General features: G+C 37.5%; 1 protein-coding gene across 5 annotated transcripts in view; it reads left to right on the plus strand.

The window, feature by feature from the left end:
* Positions 1-5826: 5826 nt before the first annotated feature.
* The window catches only part of trim33 (tripartite motif containing 33), a 35348-nt gene continuing 21415 nt past the window's right edge, over positions 5827-19759 (plus strand). For all 5 annotated transcript variants that reach the window (XM_084721675.1, XM_084721677.1, XM_084721676.1 and 2 more), the window contains exons 1-6: positions 5827-6440; positions 13050-13168; positions 16470-16623; positions 17009-17141; positions 19166-19282; positions 19423-19537. In XM_084721675.1, coding sequence (XP_084577801.1) covers positions 5855-6440; positions 13050-13168; positions 16470-16623; positions 17009-17141; positions 19166-19282; positions 19423-19537 — 1224 coding nt within the window. In that variant the 5' untranslated portion in view covers positions 5827-5854. The remainder of the gene's footprint in view (positions 6441-13049; positions 13169-16469; positions 16624-17008; positions 17142-19165; positions 19283-19422; positions 19538-19759) is intronic.

Below are 19759 nucleotides of genomic sequence, written 5' to 3' on the forward strand. Positions count from 1 at the left end.
GCACTCATGCACGGCAGCACACCATGGTTGACGTGACTATAAAAAGTGCAGAGTCAGCGAGGAACCACGGCGCTGTGGTACCATTTAGGACAAGGCCAATATTCACTCCAGCGCTCCTCCACAACCAGTCAGCTTTTGGTATGGGTGCTCTGATTGGCTGCAGTGCTCTTTTTCACTGTCAGCAGTCTCCTGAACTCAGCTGCTTTTTCACTCATTTTCTGCGTCTAGTACCGTCACAACTCACACAACTGACAATACAGTCTGCTCAAACATTAAACTACACAGTGGATTTAGCTCATGTGCAGATATATTTAGTTTATTCATGCATTTTATATTTCTGAACTTAATTAGTTTTGATTTAAAATTATATTTAAATACACAATCATATAGTGTTTTAATTGCAGGTGATGTAATTGCTAACCAAAATTAAGGCCAACTGAGCTAATTACACACACAACCCCTCCCTCATTCTCTCTCCTGCTCTTCTTTTGGTGTAGGGATGGGCCAAAGAAAGCGACATATTGTGATATTTAAAAAATAATCAATTTGCTTTATTGTATAGAAGAAAAACACTTTCAGGTCCAGTTCTGTGGCTGATTCAGATGAGATTTACTTGGCGTGAATAAGTCTTTTCTTCTATATGGCATTGTCGTTTAAATAACCTTGGGCTAAAGAACATCTGTCGAGAATATTAGCAGTTGGCACCAACATGAACAGTAAGGAGGCACATAGGAGGAGATGTTATGGGGAGTTTGAGGAATGTTCCCTGAAATACTCTAAAGGTGACAAATGTGCTGAACCTTTACAGAGAAATGGGGATGTTCTCACAACATCCTCTTTTGGTTGTGGCAGTGCTACTGTTCAAAGTTCCCTAACTGGCTTTAGGGGGACATTAAATTTTGGTTATTTTGGACACATAGCAACATTACAGAGAGGACATTTGGGACTTAAACAAAATGATCCCATATGCCTCTCTGCGGGTTATATGAGAATGCCCCCTTTAGGACTTTAATGAGGGAAAAAGTTCTCTTGATATCTGTCAGGAAATGTCTGTGAAACAGAATTGACAGGACTTACAAGCCAAGTTATGTTCCCATTTAGTTCCCAGTTGCTCACAGTTCAACATCCTCTTAGTGTAGATATTTAATGTCTACCTATTTGTCATTTTGTTACATAATAGTAACTTAAGAGAACCCAAGTGTTGACTGCCCACAGCTCCAAACACTGAGGGTTGGTTAAATGCAGAGATGAATTTCCCTGTAGAGGTTTATAAAGGAGACCTTGTAAACGTGTTTTGATGGTATTTCAACATACCAATTTTTAGGTTCCCTAAAAGGTCTGCAAAAGTTCCTGTAATGTTATGCAGAGTTTCTGAAAACATTCTGGTAATGTGATGGAAGGAACCAGAAAAAGAACATTATCATTTGTTAAGGATGGGTGTGAATAAACTGATTCTATTGGGTTGTTAAAAGAAAAAATGTTAAGTTTATCTAGAAGAGAGACATTTCCATTGCAATTCCAAGGAAAACAAGATTGGGAACCACTTGAATGTTCTCCAAAAGTCTGTCAGATAATGTCTATGCATATAAATGTTCCCAGAACATTCTGAATGTTCCCTGAAGTTTTGCTAAATAACACTGGAGACAATGATTGGTCATTGATCAAATTCCAGTTAGACTGATACAGACAGGGTAACTACTAAAATCATGGTTCATCAAACTCATCCTACAACCTGAAGAACTCTTCTACAACTTTGAATTGTGTAAAATTGATATGCTTTAAATTTTTCTCTCTCAATTTGATTGTGATCTGTAATATATTTAGTGTTGTCCTATAGAGGACAAAGGGAGGAAATGTAGAAGACAAAAAGAAATGATGTACGTTTATTTGTTTATATGAGATCTGATGACAAGTGATCACTTGAGACGCATGTGAAGATGTATTTTAATGCCATGTGTGAAGGGACATACTTAAAGCTGTCCACTTGTGATGAGATCATAAAAGACACATGTTAATGCAAGGTGTAAACAGATTTTGTTATATTGTGAAGAGAGCCCAGGCTAGTTCATGGAGGGGTCACACCTTAACTTAAGATTTGTGGTCTTTTGTTATTATAATACCAATCTAAGAAACATCAAAGTGTAACTTGTTTCAAGGCTGGAATTCAATTTGCCTTTTGTTTTGCATTGAACCCATTTGAATCCATTCAGAGAAACATAAGTGTTGGGTCTCTCAGGCACCCTCCCCTCTAGGGCTGACATTTATATTAGGGCTATCAAATTTAACACAAAAAACGTAAAATTAATACCATCTTTTAAGCCAAGTGATGGTCAATGAAAATTTGGGAAAATGTTTTGGAAATAAAACAATTCATTGATTTCTAATGTCCTATTTGGCTGTGTATACTTTCCACATTGAAATGTTATTGTATAAAATATCTTTATTGCTTTTCCAAGCGATTATTCATAAATACAATTGTTTGTGACTAAAACAGCTTATGTATATTTGTGCTACCTCTTCTCCATGCCACACCATAAATATTTTTCTAGATCTGCCCTGAAACAAAGTCAGGAAGAAGATTTTTCAAATACCCACACTGAAACAAGAATGCTGTAAAACTTACAGTAACTTACTGGCAGCAATTAGCTGGTAAGTTGCTGTAAAGACATTTCATAGTGTGATTACTGTAAATCTACTCATGGTACCACAGTGCTGTAATTGTTTTTACAGTAATAATCACAGCACAGCCGCTTGGGCGAGAGCCTGTGTACTCGCTTCAGGTGTGTGCATGCGGATCAGGACTGACATTTAGGTTGAAAACATGGTGTAAATAGTGTCTTTTTGGGTCAGATTTTCATGTTGCAGCTTACGGACACTTGGATTACACCACACAAGCAGTATGGAGACATTTTGGGTTTTTTTGTGTTCTTTTTTTACATTTTAAAACTGGTCACCATTCACTTCAATTGTACTGGATTTGGCTGCAACGCTGTTTTCTGCTGAAGCTCCAGGAGTGTTTTGTGAACTGGAGATCTTCACCCATCCTCACATCAGCACAGGGATGAGCAGATATTGAGTGAAATTTAATTTCTGGGTGAACTATCACTTTAATAATCTTGTAAAAGACGTAGATGTTGATGATAGTTTAACTGAACTAAATATTAATGGAGTCTGGCAGACAGTAAGACAGGCATTGAACTCAAACTCCAGAGTGTGTATTTTCAGAGGAGTGGCCTTTTATTTTCAGGACAACAGGCTGTACTTTACATCAACTGACAGAGTTATAAACAGCTGATCAACTGACAGTGGAGGACTCGTCCTCACTTGTTATTGCCAGTTGACCATGTTGTGTTCGTCCTGAACTCCTGAAGTATTTCACTTTGCTCCCTGAGTCTGTGGAGGAGGCAGCAGGGGGAACACAACCCGCTTCAACCACAGGTCGTATATTAAATATAATTTCAAATTCACTGTTTGGACTACAGTAGTCATTTTTGCATGCACAAGTCCCACATATTGCTCCTTTAAAAGTGAAAATTAATAAAAAGCCTGGGATGGAATTTGGATCAAAACCGTAGGACAAGTTTTCTTCCTGGGCTGAAAAAATCCTTTCTGGAAGAACAAAGAGGTATTAATTACTTAATAATCAGGCATGTAGAGTAATACACAGAATGTATAGACAGGTTTCTTATTTACAGATATCAGAGGGTATGAATGCATTCAGAGGGCAAAATGGATTTGGTCAAAAGATTATAGTCAACAGATGTAATCAACTTACATTTGGCATGGTTTTGTAAATCATTGTTGACTCAATGATAAAATGACATTTCAGAGTTGGGTCTGTTTGTTTGTCTTTTATATCATAATTATATATTATATAAAAACTTTATGTGTTGCTGACATGTCCTCTTAATTTTTCTCAACTTATCAGGTTTTGTTGGTTATTGAGCCTGTTTATCCTCCTTATTTGCTCAAATCAGGAGCATTGTTGTAACATTAGTGTCAGTAAGCTCATTAACTCAAAGTAAAAATGTTTATGACAAGGCTACTTTACAGCCACATTTGAAAACATCCTGTAAACATCCTGTATAAAGCATGAGACATGTGTGACAGGTAGCTCAGTCTGGGACACTGATGAAGGCTGCAGCCATTGTGAGACAAGTTGAGCTGTCAGGTAGCAGAATTTTCAGTTCAGCAGATAAATAATATCAGGGATGCACAACACAGATTTTTTTCAGCTGATACCAATAACCTGCTTCTCATGGCCGATATTGGTGAGATAGCCAATAATTTCACATTTTTTGTAAGTGAATAGAACTAGGGATGCACAATAAATATCAATACTAATAAATTAGTGACTGATATTGGCCTATCAAAACATATCAGTCTATATCAATATTGGCAAATATTAGTCGATAAATATTGGCTTTAATAATGTTTGATTTGACAGAAGCATATAATAGAATAAAAGAAAAAGTATGTTTATTAAGTTTTTTGTTGAAAAAATAAATGAACATTTGAAGAGTCACAGTTGTTCTTTTTTTTTAGTTTCTGTTGTAATAGTGATGTCAGTCAGATTTGGTTTGGTATCGGCCATGTGAACAAGGTAATTATTGCATCGGCTCAAAACAAATCCACATTATGCAACCCTACATACAATATAACCTGTAGTTTATGGACATCTGACAGAAATAAGGGCCAAGATATTGTGAGCAAAGATCAATGACTTGATAATTCAAAGCTCTGACCAAACCAAATCGAACTGACATAAATACAGTATATGACAACAAAAACAAACTGCAGTTCTGACTCTTCATTGTCACCTCCATTGCTTGGGAGATCCTGCAACGCTGTTTTCCTGTGAAATTCCAGCAGTGTTTTAAGGACAAAAAAAGTAAACCTGACCTTTAAAACTGCATCATGAGGGTGTCTCAATAATGATTGAATTTTTGGGTGAACTATCCCTTTAAAGTTTTTTTTTTTTTTTTTTTGCAAGTAAAAATCTACCTTGGTCCGAAAAAATAACACCCACAGTGAGTCTGCCATTGATGTGAAAGCTAGTATTGTCTTACCTTTTGGGGGTCTGTGTGTTATATTGTAATTATTACAGCAACATACTATATACCGATTAAACGGTAAGCATGTCTTCATTTTACAGTAATCATGCTGTAAAAACTACAGATATTGCTTTTTATATAATATACAGTAAGGATTTCTTAATTTTACAGTGTCAATGTTATTAAAACTACAGAAATTTGTGACAGTACAGTTACACTGGAAACAAAAGAAATTTACTACCAATAGCCTAATCAGTAATTTTTAGGATTAAGATTTTTCTTTCAGGCAAGGTGTTTTCTGTGAAGGCGATACTGAGACAACAGAACATCACTTTGTTAAATACCCTCATACCCAGTTGTTCTAGAAATAATTCAACCACAAGGCTAAAATTTAAACCCATCTTCATGTGCTACTATGGTGAAATTAAACATACCAAATTCCTTAAACTAAAAAAAAAAAATTGTGCCAAAGATATATTATTAGAAAATGAGCTCAATAATGAAATGCCTTGATTTATCTGTTTTCATTGTTTAATTATTTATTTATTTATAATGGTAAATTGTTAGTGTTTAATCAAATTTTTTAATATGTGAATTTGTTTTTAACACATTCTACTGTCTTTTGTGTAATGTCTGGTCATTATACATTATTATTATTATATTTTACAAGTTTTATAATTGCCTTAATTTGAGGTTTGCGAGCTTAAAAAAAAGTCGGATTTTGACGTCACTACGTAATGTTACGTACTCCTGGTCCGAGAAGTTACGCAGGACGTGTAGCGGTTCAAAGAGGAAGGAAGATGGCGGATAACAAAGGCGAGGAGGATATGGAACCGTCTGCTAATTCGGACTCAGTGCCTTCAGCGCAGGACAGCGAGCAGCCAGAGGCGAAAGTCGAAAATGCGGTAATAGTCATAGAAGCGAATACAAAGGGCGGCGAAGAAACAGAGTCCAATGATAACGCTACCGAGGCACCTACACCCACTAGCGACGAAGGGGACGTTAGCAGCGGCGGGGCTGCTGCTGCTGCTGCGGGAGGGGAAGCCAATGGTAGCGCTAGCAACGCCGTCAGTCCGCCTAGGTCCAGCAGCACCAATGCAGCAGAGCCAACGGCAGCCGAAACCCTACCCGCCGGGGAGGCTCCTGTTGGCGGACTCACCACTGAAATGTCCCCCCCTCCGACGGCTCCAGCAGCCACGCCGGTACCCGCTCCCATTAATTTATTGGATACGTGCGCAGTGTGTAAACAAAGTCTTCAGAGCCGAGACTGTGAACCAAAACTTCTGCCTTGTCTGCACTCGTTTTGCCTCAAATGTATTCCGCAACCAGAGCGACAGATAAGCGTACAGGTGCCTGGACCACACGGACAAACCGACACACACATAGGTGAGTTTAGCATCTAGACCTACCTGTGAACAGCCCTTCTGCACCTGATATTAACTAAGATGATAGCAGCTCGTCTGTAGTCCAGACGTAAATTTGAGGGTAAACGTCATTGATTTTGGTGGGAACTGAGATAGAGTGGCGGCTATGTGGTTGATCTGCGATTCTATACCTAAACACAGTGGTGTATTACCGGGCAGGGAGTTGAATTTTAGATTATTGCATTGCACAGAAAAAGGTGGCTCGTCTGTTTGTGTGCTTATACACTCCCATCTCCCTCTGGGACCTATCAGTGGTCCAACCGTAATTTAACGTATGTCGCATTAATGATGGTGCTGAAATCAGTTGCAACAGACTTCACGTCATGCCTTATCATAGTCAGTAGACAAGCAATATTAATTTTTGACAGATGTCAGATGGTATTCTGGCATGCTAGACTCTCTTATGATTAAGCATGATTAAGCTATATATTTCATTAAGATGAATGGATGCTGATCAACTCATGTCAGATACTAATCAAACTAGGGCTGTGACACATGTCAGATATTGTGATATGCCTCATTACCGTACTGGACTGTCTGTGTAGCTATTGTGATATTGCATGGTTAATATTATTTTAGGATTTTTATTTTAGAAAATAATTGCTACTGACTGCTGTTTTTGTATTGTAGTTGTACATATGTAGTTCATTCATTGCCAAAAACAATTCAAGACATTTTTTTAACTCATGCCTGGGCCATGGCTGGTTACATGTATTTCATTCAAAGAAGAAAAGCAGAAGCAAAGGGAAAAACACATTTTATACTAACAAGTGCTCTACACATAAAAATACCCCTATTAAAGTTTTTTTTCCCCCTTCATTAAAGGGTAATTTTTCAAGGAGTAATTTTCTTAGTTTGTTAGTATCATGACAAAATCGTATGATGGACTTTATATCCTGGTGTTATTGTACCTTGAGTTTTTTGGTATTGTTATAAACCTGAGTCAAACTGATAATGTTCTACTTCATATTTGGAAGCAAATAGTAGCAATAGTGAATTTGGAGTAGAAAATAATTGTTGATAAATGCTTAATGTACAAAAGTACAGAGGCCAACAGCAGCTGTTGCCTTGCATTTTACATTTTTAGATATTGCATCACAATATCTTGAGATCACAAGTTAATTATTATGCATCTATTGTTTATCTCAAGAAAAGAAGCTTTGTTATCTTGGATCATTTTTTCTCGAGAAAACAAAAGGTCATATTTTTTAATTACTTGTGATGTTAAGAAATCAGGAGTGCTGTGCCAGTGTATATATAGATGGCGTCCTGACAACTGCAGCACCTGATTGAAGCTAAAATTGTCAGATCAAGGACTACACATTATTCATCAACAAACACACCAGACTGTACTTCAATCAAAGTCTAACACAGGCAAAAATTGAATGTCTGTTAATGATAACATTCAGGGCCCCGTTTCCCAGAGCCTTCGTAGCGCTACGTGCATCGTAAGTTGTATTTTAAGGTCTCTCTAAGCTTAAGGGAGACCTTAAGATACAACTTACGACGCACGTAGTGCTACGAAGGCTCTGGGAAATGGGGCCCAGATCAGTCATTGTCTTTTAAGGAGTGGTCATGACCATGATCTTGAAGGTTGGAATCAGGTGTGATTAAATAAACCAGACATTAATTTTTTGAGTTTTCCATTTTTATCCTGTGATTTTCAGAAAATAAAAGTTGTTTTCTCGTGATTCATTATCTCATTATTTTGAGGAATCGGCCTTTTGTTTTCTTGAGATAAAAGATAAGGTAACTCGTTATCATGACAAAATGAGCTTTGTTATCTCAACAAAATAATCAACTTGTGATCTCAAGATAAGTTTTAAAAAATAATTGCAAGCATAGCTGTTCTTAGCTTTCATACAAAAGTATTCATACATGATTCTTTGAAATCATGTCATGTTTGCATGTAAATAGCATGTTATACTTATATACATACTTATATAAATGACATGTATCAAAACATGACTATGAGGTATTTCTGTACTTTATCTCTTCCCCCATAATTATGAGATCCAGATCTTAGTATGATATTTTTCTCGTAATTTTGTCATTTGGATATTAAAGCCATACTTAGAAGATGAGGTCTCCAATTTATTTTTCTTTGGTGAATGCAACTCATTATAAGCCCAATTTACAATGTCAAGTGCACACACAAACTTGTCTTGTCAATATGTTTGCTACCTAACTGCTTTTAAAAGATGCACATATCACACAGACTGCCCGTTAGACTTGATGATGTAGATTTGTTTTTGGAAAGCTTGATTGTTAGATACCCACCAAAAGCCACCCAAATCAATCAACAACGGTTCAGCTGGTGTACCAGAAACTTAATTCAGTGAACATGCGGACTTGGACTAAAGCAAATCTTTTAGCATGGTTTTCTCTTCCTCTCACTGAAAACAGACCACATCGAAAGACTTTTATTTATTTATTTTTTCTCACAAAGCATACATACAAAACACACTGTTACAGGACTAGTCCATAAATTATAAATAAATTATAATTATTGTATATATGGATCTGATGTATGCCCTATGTCCCCAATTCAGTCATTTGTCCACAGTTGTTATCCAAGTTCAGATTAAATTTAACTTTTTGACAGCAGCCATATAGATATAAAATAGTAGGCAAAACACTGGTGATGCCAGTGATACTAATTAAGGCCCGTTTCCATTAAATGTAACAGAGCCTTTCCTGTGAGCCAACATGCACAAGCATCCTGAGTCTGTTTGACCTGAATGGAGTGGAACCTTAATTACTGTCATTGGTAACACCTGTGTTTACCCCACTGTTTCATGTCAAAATGGCTACCGTGAGCAAAAGTCTATTCCAAGTGTTTCTTCCACTTCTGCAGAGAAAGATCAGGCCAATCAATATAGCGTACCATTTTTTTTTCCAGAGTCACATTCATGGAGATCACCAACATTAAAAACAACTGAACCGCTTTCTCATGTTGTTTAAGAGAGTCAGGGACACTTCCAAGCAGACAACATAGCGTCTCTATTGAAGGTGGACTTCAGCTGAATTAAACCTCAGTCTTTGCTGCCATCAGTTGACATGTTGCAGTGACAGTATACTGGCAGATGTCTAGACTCATTGTAACATCATGTATTTGAGCATTAGCAGTCTACACAACATAAGTGACATATTTCGAGTCTAAGAAACTCTTACAAGGTAACATCTCATATGGCTCCTTATTCTCCTGTTTTTATCTTACATTTGTGGAACTGAACCTCCATACAATACCTGCCACTCCAGCTTGATATAATTCTATTTGCCTCGGTCTCAGTGGAGAGTTTTAATATCATGTGATTTCAGTGCTGTTTTCAGGAATTACATTAGTATTGGTTTCAGGAGAAATTCAGTGTCACATGGTCTGAATTGTATTTACAGAAATTCCCATCACCACAAAGGATAGGTTCTGGGGTAAACTTGAATGCAGTCTGTTTCAGGGGGACTTTTCTTAGAACCTTATCAATACTGGATTTTTGGGGTCAGTATCAAAATTAATGTAAAATGTAAAATTAATATATGGGCCGATAAGCTTTATAAAGCTCTTGAAGAAATTACAAGGCCAGTGCAAATGATCAGTTTTTCTGGTTTTACTATTCATTGATATGTGTTTTAAAATTAACATTTCTGTTTCATTGTGTAAATTAATGACAACATTTCTTTAATCTGTTATTCATTCATTGTCTAATAAGTAGAAATAGACTGAACTATAAATTAAGAAATACAAATACAACTAAATAAAAAACAAAAATAATATCAGCTGACTGATATATCTGTTTGGCTTAAATTTTGTGGTTAATATGATTTCACTCAATCGTACAATTTGACATGAAAATCAGATTCACTTCAAATGTTCATGTGGCTGCAGTTGCTGCAAGATTCAGTCAAACCTGGGCTTGTGTTTTGGAAGAAAGGGTCTGAAAAGATTTCTTCTCAGTTAACAGAATAGTAAAGTACATCGCATCTAGCCCAGTCTCTCCACACTATTTTCCTCAGTTTGTGAAAGCCATAACATCTTGGGGAATTATTAATTCACCACTTCCATCTTAGCAGTTAAATCCCTGCGAAAGGTTTGTTAGTAACTAGCCTTTTAGCATTCATTAACTTGGCTTCACGTAAAGGATTACAAGGTAAGGCATTCCTGGCCTGGTCAGACCACTTAGACAGGCTACTAATTGATAGTATTAAGCCCTGTCCGTTACCTGGTTACAGGAAAGCTGGCTAATGATAAGTTATCAGAATGTGTGTTAAGTGCCAGGGCTTTTATATAATAGATAATCAGTTAAAGTACAGATTTAGTACTGAAGTCAGGCACATAAAATGAGGAAATGTAAAAGTGAGGCGAGTATGTTGAGTTCAGAAGCAACTTCACTCTTTCCTACCTGTATTGACTAATTCCTTTATGAACTGACCCCGACTTTCTACTTCCCCTTGTGATATCAAATGTAATAGTTGATAGCAGCTTGTAAATATGACATGTTGTTTCTTGTTCCTTCTTACTAAAATTGGCCTTGAAATATCCAATATATATATATACACACACACATATTATGGCCTAGCTGAAAAATGTATCACAAAAAAGTGTGTCATTTCAGTAAATATTCAGAATTATTGAAAATCTTTAATGTCACATTTTTTATATAGGCCAGGAGAAAAAAAAAGTGTATTATTAAACAACTTTATCTTTTTTCATTTAACTGCTTTACCTTGAATTTAACCACTTCATCTATCAAGCCACACAGGTAATAGAATTAGTAGACCTTAAAACAAACAAACTAACTAACTAACTAAATGACTGCCATAGTAGCGGTTTCCTCACTGTCTATACACATTTCCTCACTTTTCTGTACACGTTTCCTCACTGTTTGTACACATTTTCTCACTCCACACTGTTTCTGTTGTTGTGTCGCATGTCTGTGATGCAGCTGAACTAGACACCTATTAAATTAAATGGTTGTCTGTTTATGAGCCAGGTCATATCTGTTGTGCTTTTGTGGCGGTCTGCATTTCATGCATTTAAGTGAAATTAGTAAACATTTTATTGAACAATTGTCTTATTCCTATTGATGAAATGTCTCTTGCTGATATATATATCACTATTTGTTAATTGCCCAAGCCTGAATGAAATCTATAAGATTCCAAGTTTTTTTTTTTTTTTAGCAATATTGGCATTTCTTATTATAATCTAAATTAATTGAAGCAGGGGTCATCAAAGTCAAATCTACTCTGTGGTTAGCACATGTAATTTACTCAAAGTGAGCCACCACCAAACACTGTTGTGATGTGATGATATCTGTCACTAATGCAAGATAAGAGATTTCCCCTGTGATTTCTCTCTTCCTGTATTTCAGGGAGATTTGGTATTATCTTGATCCCAGTTTAAGCTGTGGCCGCAGCCCGCTCTATCTATCAACTGTATTAGTGGTAACTAGCTCTTACATAACGACTAGATTAATATTTGGCAAAGCAATAGCCGTATCTGATCAAACCAACCTATTATTGGGGTTAAAATATACTGATAGCCTTGTTTCTGCTTCATATTTTCTGTAACAGAGGGGTGCCTTTTGATGAATGTAGGGCAACACAACCCCAATCCTGTTTAGAATAAGGTTTTAATTGTGTGTGTTGATTTGAAGGGGGGCTGGGGAGACATAGAGAGGTATAGCTGAGCATGGACTGCTCCAGTTCAAAGTGACAGCTGTGTGGTACATTTGTTTTGGTACGTGTGTGTGTGTGTGCGTGCACATGTGTGTATTCAGGAGTTGTGTGGGTTCCTCAACACAATCCCAGTCCAGCTGCTCTCACAGCCAATCACTGGGGAACCCATGCAGCTGGAGCTTACACAAACCGGCTGTGTGCTGCTCAAGCCAGTGCAGTCTGGCTCAAACCGGCTTACACCGGTTTTTACTACCTCTGCTGGGGGAGTGACATATTATTATGCTGACTCAATTTAAATCATTTATGTGAAGTTTAATCTTGTGCATAATATTAGACTTAAAAAAAATAAGTGGCAAAGTTAATGCGCTGAACTAATTATTTGTTGGGGTGTATGATTATAGCAGTAATTCAACTAATTCCATTAACGAAGCCAACTAAAGTGATTAAGTGAAACGGTCCTCGTTGTCTGGCCATGTGATTTAATATTCTAATAAAACTGCCAAGGATGACAAGATTGAATATTCTGGAGACAAGCACTAAATCAATTAGCCTCCATGAATAGGGAGTGGGTATCCCATGATGCCAAGAATTTTTAATAACAACAGGAATTTACCTAAAGGAAATTATGGAAATAAGCAGAACATCTGCTGAAGGCTCTTTATTAATCCTCTTTTGTATGAGGCAGAACTATTCTTAGCTGAGAGTAAAGGGGGCTTCGTAAGAAGGCAGGTAATAGCTTGCATGTGGGCTTGTCCTTGATGGTGACTGCTTGGTTGGCTTTTATTTCAATTTATCCTCAAAGATTAGTCATCAATGAAATCTCACTAAACATTTAATTTGTAGCCCAGTGTTTGACCTTGATCTAATTTGACTTTTCTGACTCTTTTTTTGTCTTTAGTAAATGTTATGCGGTGTACAGTGTGCCACCAGGACTACAAGCAGAGTGACATTATTGACAATTACTTTGTCAAAGACACAACAGAAGCCACCAGCACATCAGATGAAAAGGCTGCACAGGTATGTCAGAACAGTTGGCCTCATGGCCATGATGGATTGTACATAAGTGTGTCCACATTGATGAGTTGTTGTCTGTTGTTTGTATAGGTCTCAATATAACTTTGATAAAAATGTATTAAAATACATACCAACAACAGCTGATACAGTTATCATTCTAGAATACTCAAACCATAATTCCTTTGTGTTGATGTTTTCAAGCTAAGTGGGTGGGGAGTAGGGCTGAATGATATTTAAAAAAAAAAAAGTCTAATTGTAATTATTTTGACAGATATTCTGATTGTGAAATGATTTGCTTAGTGGAAATGATAGTTTTTGCATCACAGTTTTTATTGTCACTAGTAAAATGAATATTAAATTCAATTAATTTCAGTGTCATGCTTTTTTGTCACACATTTTTCTGTTATAAAAAATTGCTTCTGTGATTTGGAGATTGCACTTGGCCATATTGTGATTTTGATAATATTGTGATTAATTGGGCTTCCCTAGTAGTGAGTAATACAGTGGCATTAGAGGGACTATCTTTCCTTCGATGACTGGTGACAGATTTAATGCATTTCATGTCACACAGCCACACATTGCTTATATTGTTTTAAAATGAAAGTCAATCGTTTTATACAGTTCATTTCATTAATATTGCTGTCTAGTCATTCTTGGTGGCAGGGCAAGCCTGCACCCATTTCTGTCTCATAACTTTATTGATAGCTGTCTTGATAGGGAGGGAATCGAAAACCGGTTCTTGTTGAGAACCGGTTTCCAATGTTTCAGTTCCTTGGAATCATTTGCTAATTTTGTAAATGGTTTTCTTATTCATTCCAGTGGGTGCGAATGATGTCACCACGTACGTGCGTGGCGACATCATTCACCAGTGCAGCCAGCAGGAAACATGGCGCCCAAGCGGTACAAACACTCTAAAGTTTGGTTACATTTCACGAGACAGGATGAAAACAGGCAACTTGCAATACTTGCAAAGTGGATATTTCATCAAAGGGAAGAAATACTACCAATATATAGAAACATCTCAACCCAGCAGCAGCGGCAACATTAGCACGTCCTCTGCTGTTAATACTAGAAGTGCAATGGATCGCAGTTGACCCGTGTCCCGTACGGATCACCCTCTACGGTTCGGCACGCATGTGATCCACGGACCACATGTGAGCTTCGTAGTTTTACTGTCACTGTTACTTTTGTATAAGTTATAATACCTGAAATCTCCATGCAGAGTTGCAGTGAACAGACAGGACAGACGTTGCTGTGTGCAGTGCATCTCTGTGAAGAGCGACTGATTTAAAAGCCGTCACATCGCCTTGAGTGAAATCCAGACCATAACTTGTTTCCCTGATGTAACTATGCTATCACCAAAGAATCAGATCATAAAACTGTGATGTTCATTGACACTTTGGTGATATCAGCTGTCTACACAGCTCCTCTCTGCTCACTGGTGCAGCTCTGTCTCACCCCGTCTGTGACACAGTGTGTTTGCTGATTGATTGATCATGACTTCTAACCAATCAGATGTGCTGTGCTGTAGGCGGGACATTGAGCCAGACTATAGAGTGTAGTTGTGTATTATACTGTGCAGTGTATAATGATCTAATATAAGTATAGTATACACATAGTACAGCACTGTATAAGTTTGAAGTTTTTAATATTATTACCATTATCATTACTATTATTACATTACATAACTATTATTATTACATTACATAACTATGGTGATAATTACAGACAGACAAAGATCAAAGACAAGTGCATTTTAAAGATAATTTAACCCTAATCCCGCCACTTTTTTCTTTTTTGCTGGTCCAAAAAATGATCCAAACCGTGAGTTTTTTGATCCATTGCACCCCTAGTTAATACTGCAGGTACTAGCTAACTAACACTGCCTATCATGTTAGCGCTATTTGCCTCATTGTAAAACCTGCTATTACTAACTGTTAACTGTTAACGTTAAATGAATACCTTCTCATGCATTGCATTTAGATGACCATGATGAGAGACAGTCTCACTGGCTCAGAGGCTGGCAGTACTCACTCCAGTTCACGTCTAGCTTCCTGTTTGTTCTCCGTTTTTCCAAATGAGAATCGATAAAGAACCGAATCGTTAAGCAGAATCGAAAATGGAATCGGAATCGTAAAAATCTTATCAACTCCCATCCCTACTTGAGTACTTTAGAGAGATGTTTATCCTGTGCCACATGTTGGTCTGGGGTAAAGTAAAATGTATAAACAAATGTAGGAATGTAGGAAGGAGCTTAATTTTGTTTTGATTCCAATATGTATCATTTGATCCTTTACTTTGACACAAAATTTGCATCGAACATTAATGCTCCTAATTCAAATGAACCAACTAATTTTAGAAAACTCATGGCTGTTTATTTAGTGTCACCATCAGACCACAGTTTTCAGAAGACTGTAATTCCTGACCACTTTGTCAAAACAGATAATACTCATTCACAAAGTACAGTGTACTATGAAGACACAGCTATAATGTTATTAGATCTAAGTGGTATGCACCCCATGGAGTGCTTTTCAGTAGGGATGGCATGACATCACTTTTTCATTTCCAATACTGCAACCTTGAGTATCTGATACTAGCTGATACCTTGTCTTCCCTCTCTTAAACAACTAACTTGACAAATATTCTCTTATTAAGGAAGAAATGCACAGCCCAGAAAATAACTAAGTTATGCAGTAGTGCTGGTTCTGTTCACACACAGAACATTTAGCAGCAGATCTGATTGGTCAGCAACATTCAAACATTCAGAATGAAATTTAAATGAATGCATAAATTGCAGGTGGCTGTTTTGCTTTTTTCTTCTTTGAGCTTAAAATAACTCCACACAGCTGACATGTTGATAGCGCTGCTAATAGGTCTAACTCATGTTCTGGCTACTGTTCATGTCGCAAAACATTTACGTGGTATCTTACACTAATGGATTGTATTGATTTATACCGTCAGTATCATAGCGACACTTGCCTCTTCACTTTGCACTACTGCAATCAGAATTTGTGTAACATGACAAAACTTGCGTAAAGAGGTAGTTTGGACTTTAATATCCCAAAATGGATTTTCTTAATAAATGCAACTATCATTAAAAATATTAGTATTAGTAAGTTAGCACTTAAACACGTTCAACTTTTTCAGCCTGGAAATGTTTTACATTGTCCTAAGGCTAGTAGTACAGTATCAATATCAAGGCTACATCATTTGATCAACTGTGCACACCTTTGTAATATCACTTAGCACAAATATTGTTGTTTATAGAGTTGTTTGAGATGCTTATTGGTGTTTTCTCTTCAAGGTGTGCACAAGTTGCGAAGACAACGCAGGCACCATCGGCTTTTGTGTGGAGTGTGGGGAATGGCTTTGCAAGACTTGCGTTGAGGCCCACCAGAGGGTCAAAATTACCAAGGACCACAAGATTCGCACAAAAGAGGATGCTGACGCCGCCTCTGGTAAGATGGCTGACCCTCACAGTGAAGGAGTGACCGATGTTTACTGAAGCTAAAACTGCAAAAGCCTCAACAGGACCAACCCTAGTTGAAACACAGTGAATGTGGTGCTGCTAATAGGCTGTTGCCATGGTAACAGTGCTGCAGAGTCTGGTTGCTCAGATGGTACCTCTAGCTGGGGGACCATCCTGACGTCCTGACCAGACATGACAACTGGGGCTTTGACATGACTTTTATGTATTTATTTATTTTTCTGTTTTTGTCTTTTTTTTCTTTCTTCTGTTTTGTTATTATTTGTTATTTCTTGTTGTTATTTTCTGTGATTAAATTCCCTCCTTGTTTCTCTCTCTGTCCAATTAAGCATCAGTGGTGTCTTTTGTGTCTATAGAGTCTGTTGGTGCATCAGGACAGAGGCCCGTTTTCTGTCCCATTCACAAGCAGGAGCCACTAAAGCTTTTCTGTGAGACCTGTGATACTCTGACCTGTAGGGACTGCCAGCTGCTGGAGCACAAAGAGCACAGGTAGCTCAGCATCTAACACACCCCACACATCTATTTCATTACTAATGGACTGTCGTTCTCCTGTCTGTCAGTTTATTTAACTAGTATGGAACTGGTATTTTGTAAGGTTGAGGTTAATTCAAACTTGTGTTTTGGCTGTACACTAGTTTGGCATGTTTTAGACCATTAACTACTGTTTGCATACGCAATTACTGCTGACAATTTCCCAAAGCACACTTTAAGGTTTTTGATTGATTTCCTACCCTGCAGGCAGCCATTGGTTTCAGCTCATTTCAGTGCATTATGAAAATCTGTTGCAGAGAGCTGAAACATACTTTAGATAGGCGATCCATCACAGTGAACCACGTGGCCACCTTAATGTTTGTGTTACTGAGAGTGTGAATGTGCACAACAGATTTTTTGCCAGTCTGACCTTTAGGTTTCAAAATGTGTTGGTGAGAAACAAGCGGCCGTATTAGTCACCTCCTCAGTAGAGGGAATACAAGGACAACAGTGGCCCACCAGTGTAGTCCTGTCTGAATTGTTTTTTTCCCCCCCTACATTATGTTTATTTGGGTAGCTCATTATCACATACAATGTCTCAGTGGGCTTTACAAGACCACACCAATACCAATTCTGGACCAGCCAACAAAGCCTAACATAAAGGCAAAAAATATTAAAAAAAAAAAAAAAAAGCATCAGGAAGGCAAATTTAAAGTGAGATACCCCCACATGCCCAGTGGTATTTCAGTGGCACTTACAATAAATGGACAGACAGCTAATCAGTTACAAGAAATACATAAGACCTAAACAACACTGAAATCCAACAACAAGATCACAAAATATCCAATCCCAAAAAATCCAATATAATGTCCAACAAATGAGTTGTGATCACACTCATGTGTTGTGCTTGTTTCAGCTTTGACCACAAGTGCATTTGTAATCGCATCTTCAAATTCTCTCAAGGTGTTAAATCAAATCATGAATGCAGGCAGTCGACCTAAGTTATCAGCTGGTATACCATCAGGCTCACTCTTCCTGCAGGAAACTATATTTAGAACACTGTATAAAATCTTGAGCATATGGTTGGTTTCCCACAAAGCCATTGTTAGATGACATCAGTAGTCTGAAATGCATGTAGTTTAAATCTGGATCCCTGGTCGTTTTTCATTTTAGATATCTAATCAGGGACTGATTTACATCTTGAAAGATGGATGGAAGCTCCCTCCTTGTAGGGAAGGAATGTATGAATGAATGCTGTTCTAACCCACCCCAAAGCAATGAAAAGAATCCCCTACTAAGATTAATGCACTGGTCAAGATTTCTTTTTGGCACATTAGTTTTTATTTGTGAGTTTTCAATAACATTTCTTCCCTAGAAACCTAATTTATTTTTAAACCCTATTTGGTATTTTTGTTAACAATCATACATCTTTTAACCTGAATTAACATGTGTATGCAAGTTTTTTAAACACACAAACCCTCTAAAATTAGGCGTTTGAATCATTTCCCATTGCCAGTAGACAAATGTGCTTTTTTGTTTTTTTTCCTGATGTGTCACATTCAACATCACAAATGTGCAAGAAAACATAGTTAGTAAATCGCAGAAAGTAGCATGGAGGCTGTTACAATGGTTACTTTTTTATATTGTTTACTTCAGTCTCTTTCAAACTCAACGCAGACTAAGTTGGAAAAATGTGCTACATGAATGGAGACAGATGGAATTTGTGACAGAGTTGACAAACAGTTGCAGAAGTTATTGACAGAGGCAACAAGTTTTGATAGCAATCACGCTGGGAAAGGGGCAGTACTTAGTGTGTCCACCTGGCTGTCATGTTTTCATCACTGCCAATAAATACCAGTGACTACTGCATTTGACATTTGACCTGGGATTGATTGTGCCTTTTTCAAATGAAGACAAAAGCTAGATGTTAGCGGGTGTTGGTTGTTTTTTGACCAGTGTAAAAGGGGCTCTAGTAAAATCCTGGTCATTCAGTTCATTGCAAGTTGTCAGAGACTCAAAGAGTGTCACTCTTCATCTCTCAGGTACCAGTTTCTGGAGGAGGCTTTCCAGAACCAGAAAGGTCTCATTGAGACCAGCGTGGCCAAACTACAGGAAAAGAAGAACTATGTCCATTATTCTGTCTCTCAGGTGCAAAGCAGGTACAATTTTTTCATCACCAGCTTTCTCTCCAGTGCTGTTAATAAAGTTACTGTATAGACACCTGACATGCAGTCGGCATGTCTATTGGTGGCTGTTTTCTCTAAATGAGGTGTTTTATTGTCTTTTGTTTGCCATCCAGGTTAAAAGAGCTGAATGAGACACACAGGAAAGTGGAGCACGAGATTAAAATTGCAGTATTTACTCTTATTAATGAGATCAACAAGAAGGGCAAATCCTTGCTGCAGCAGTTGGAGGTGAGAATGTTAATGAAAGTCAGTCTGGCTAAGAGCTTCATAAGGTGCTGCAACATCAGTGGTTATGCGAGCTCAGTATGTTTCAGTTCAGTGACAATATGTCAACATACATACAGGCAAACCTCACTCCTGAAGCATAGTAATTTCACTAAAATTACACCACACTGAAAATGTGGTTTGTGAAAAGCTTCTGTGTAGTTTGGACATTTGGATGCTGCAATA

This window comes from Lutjanus erythropterus, chromosome 6, assembly GCF_056507025.1.
Source record: "Lutjanus erythropterus isolate fLutEry1 chromosome 6, fLutEry1.hap2, whole genome shotgun sequence".
NCBI lineage: Eukaryota > Metazoa > Chordata > Actinopteri > Lutjaniformes > Lutjanidae > Lutjanus > Lutjanus erythropterus.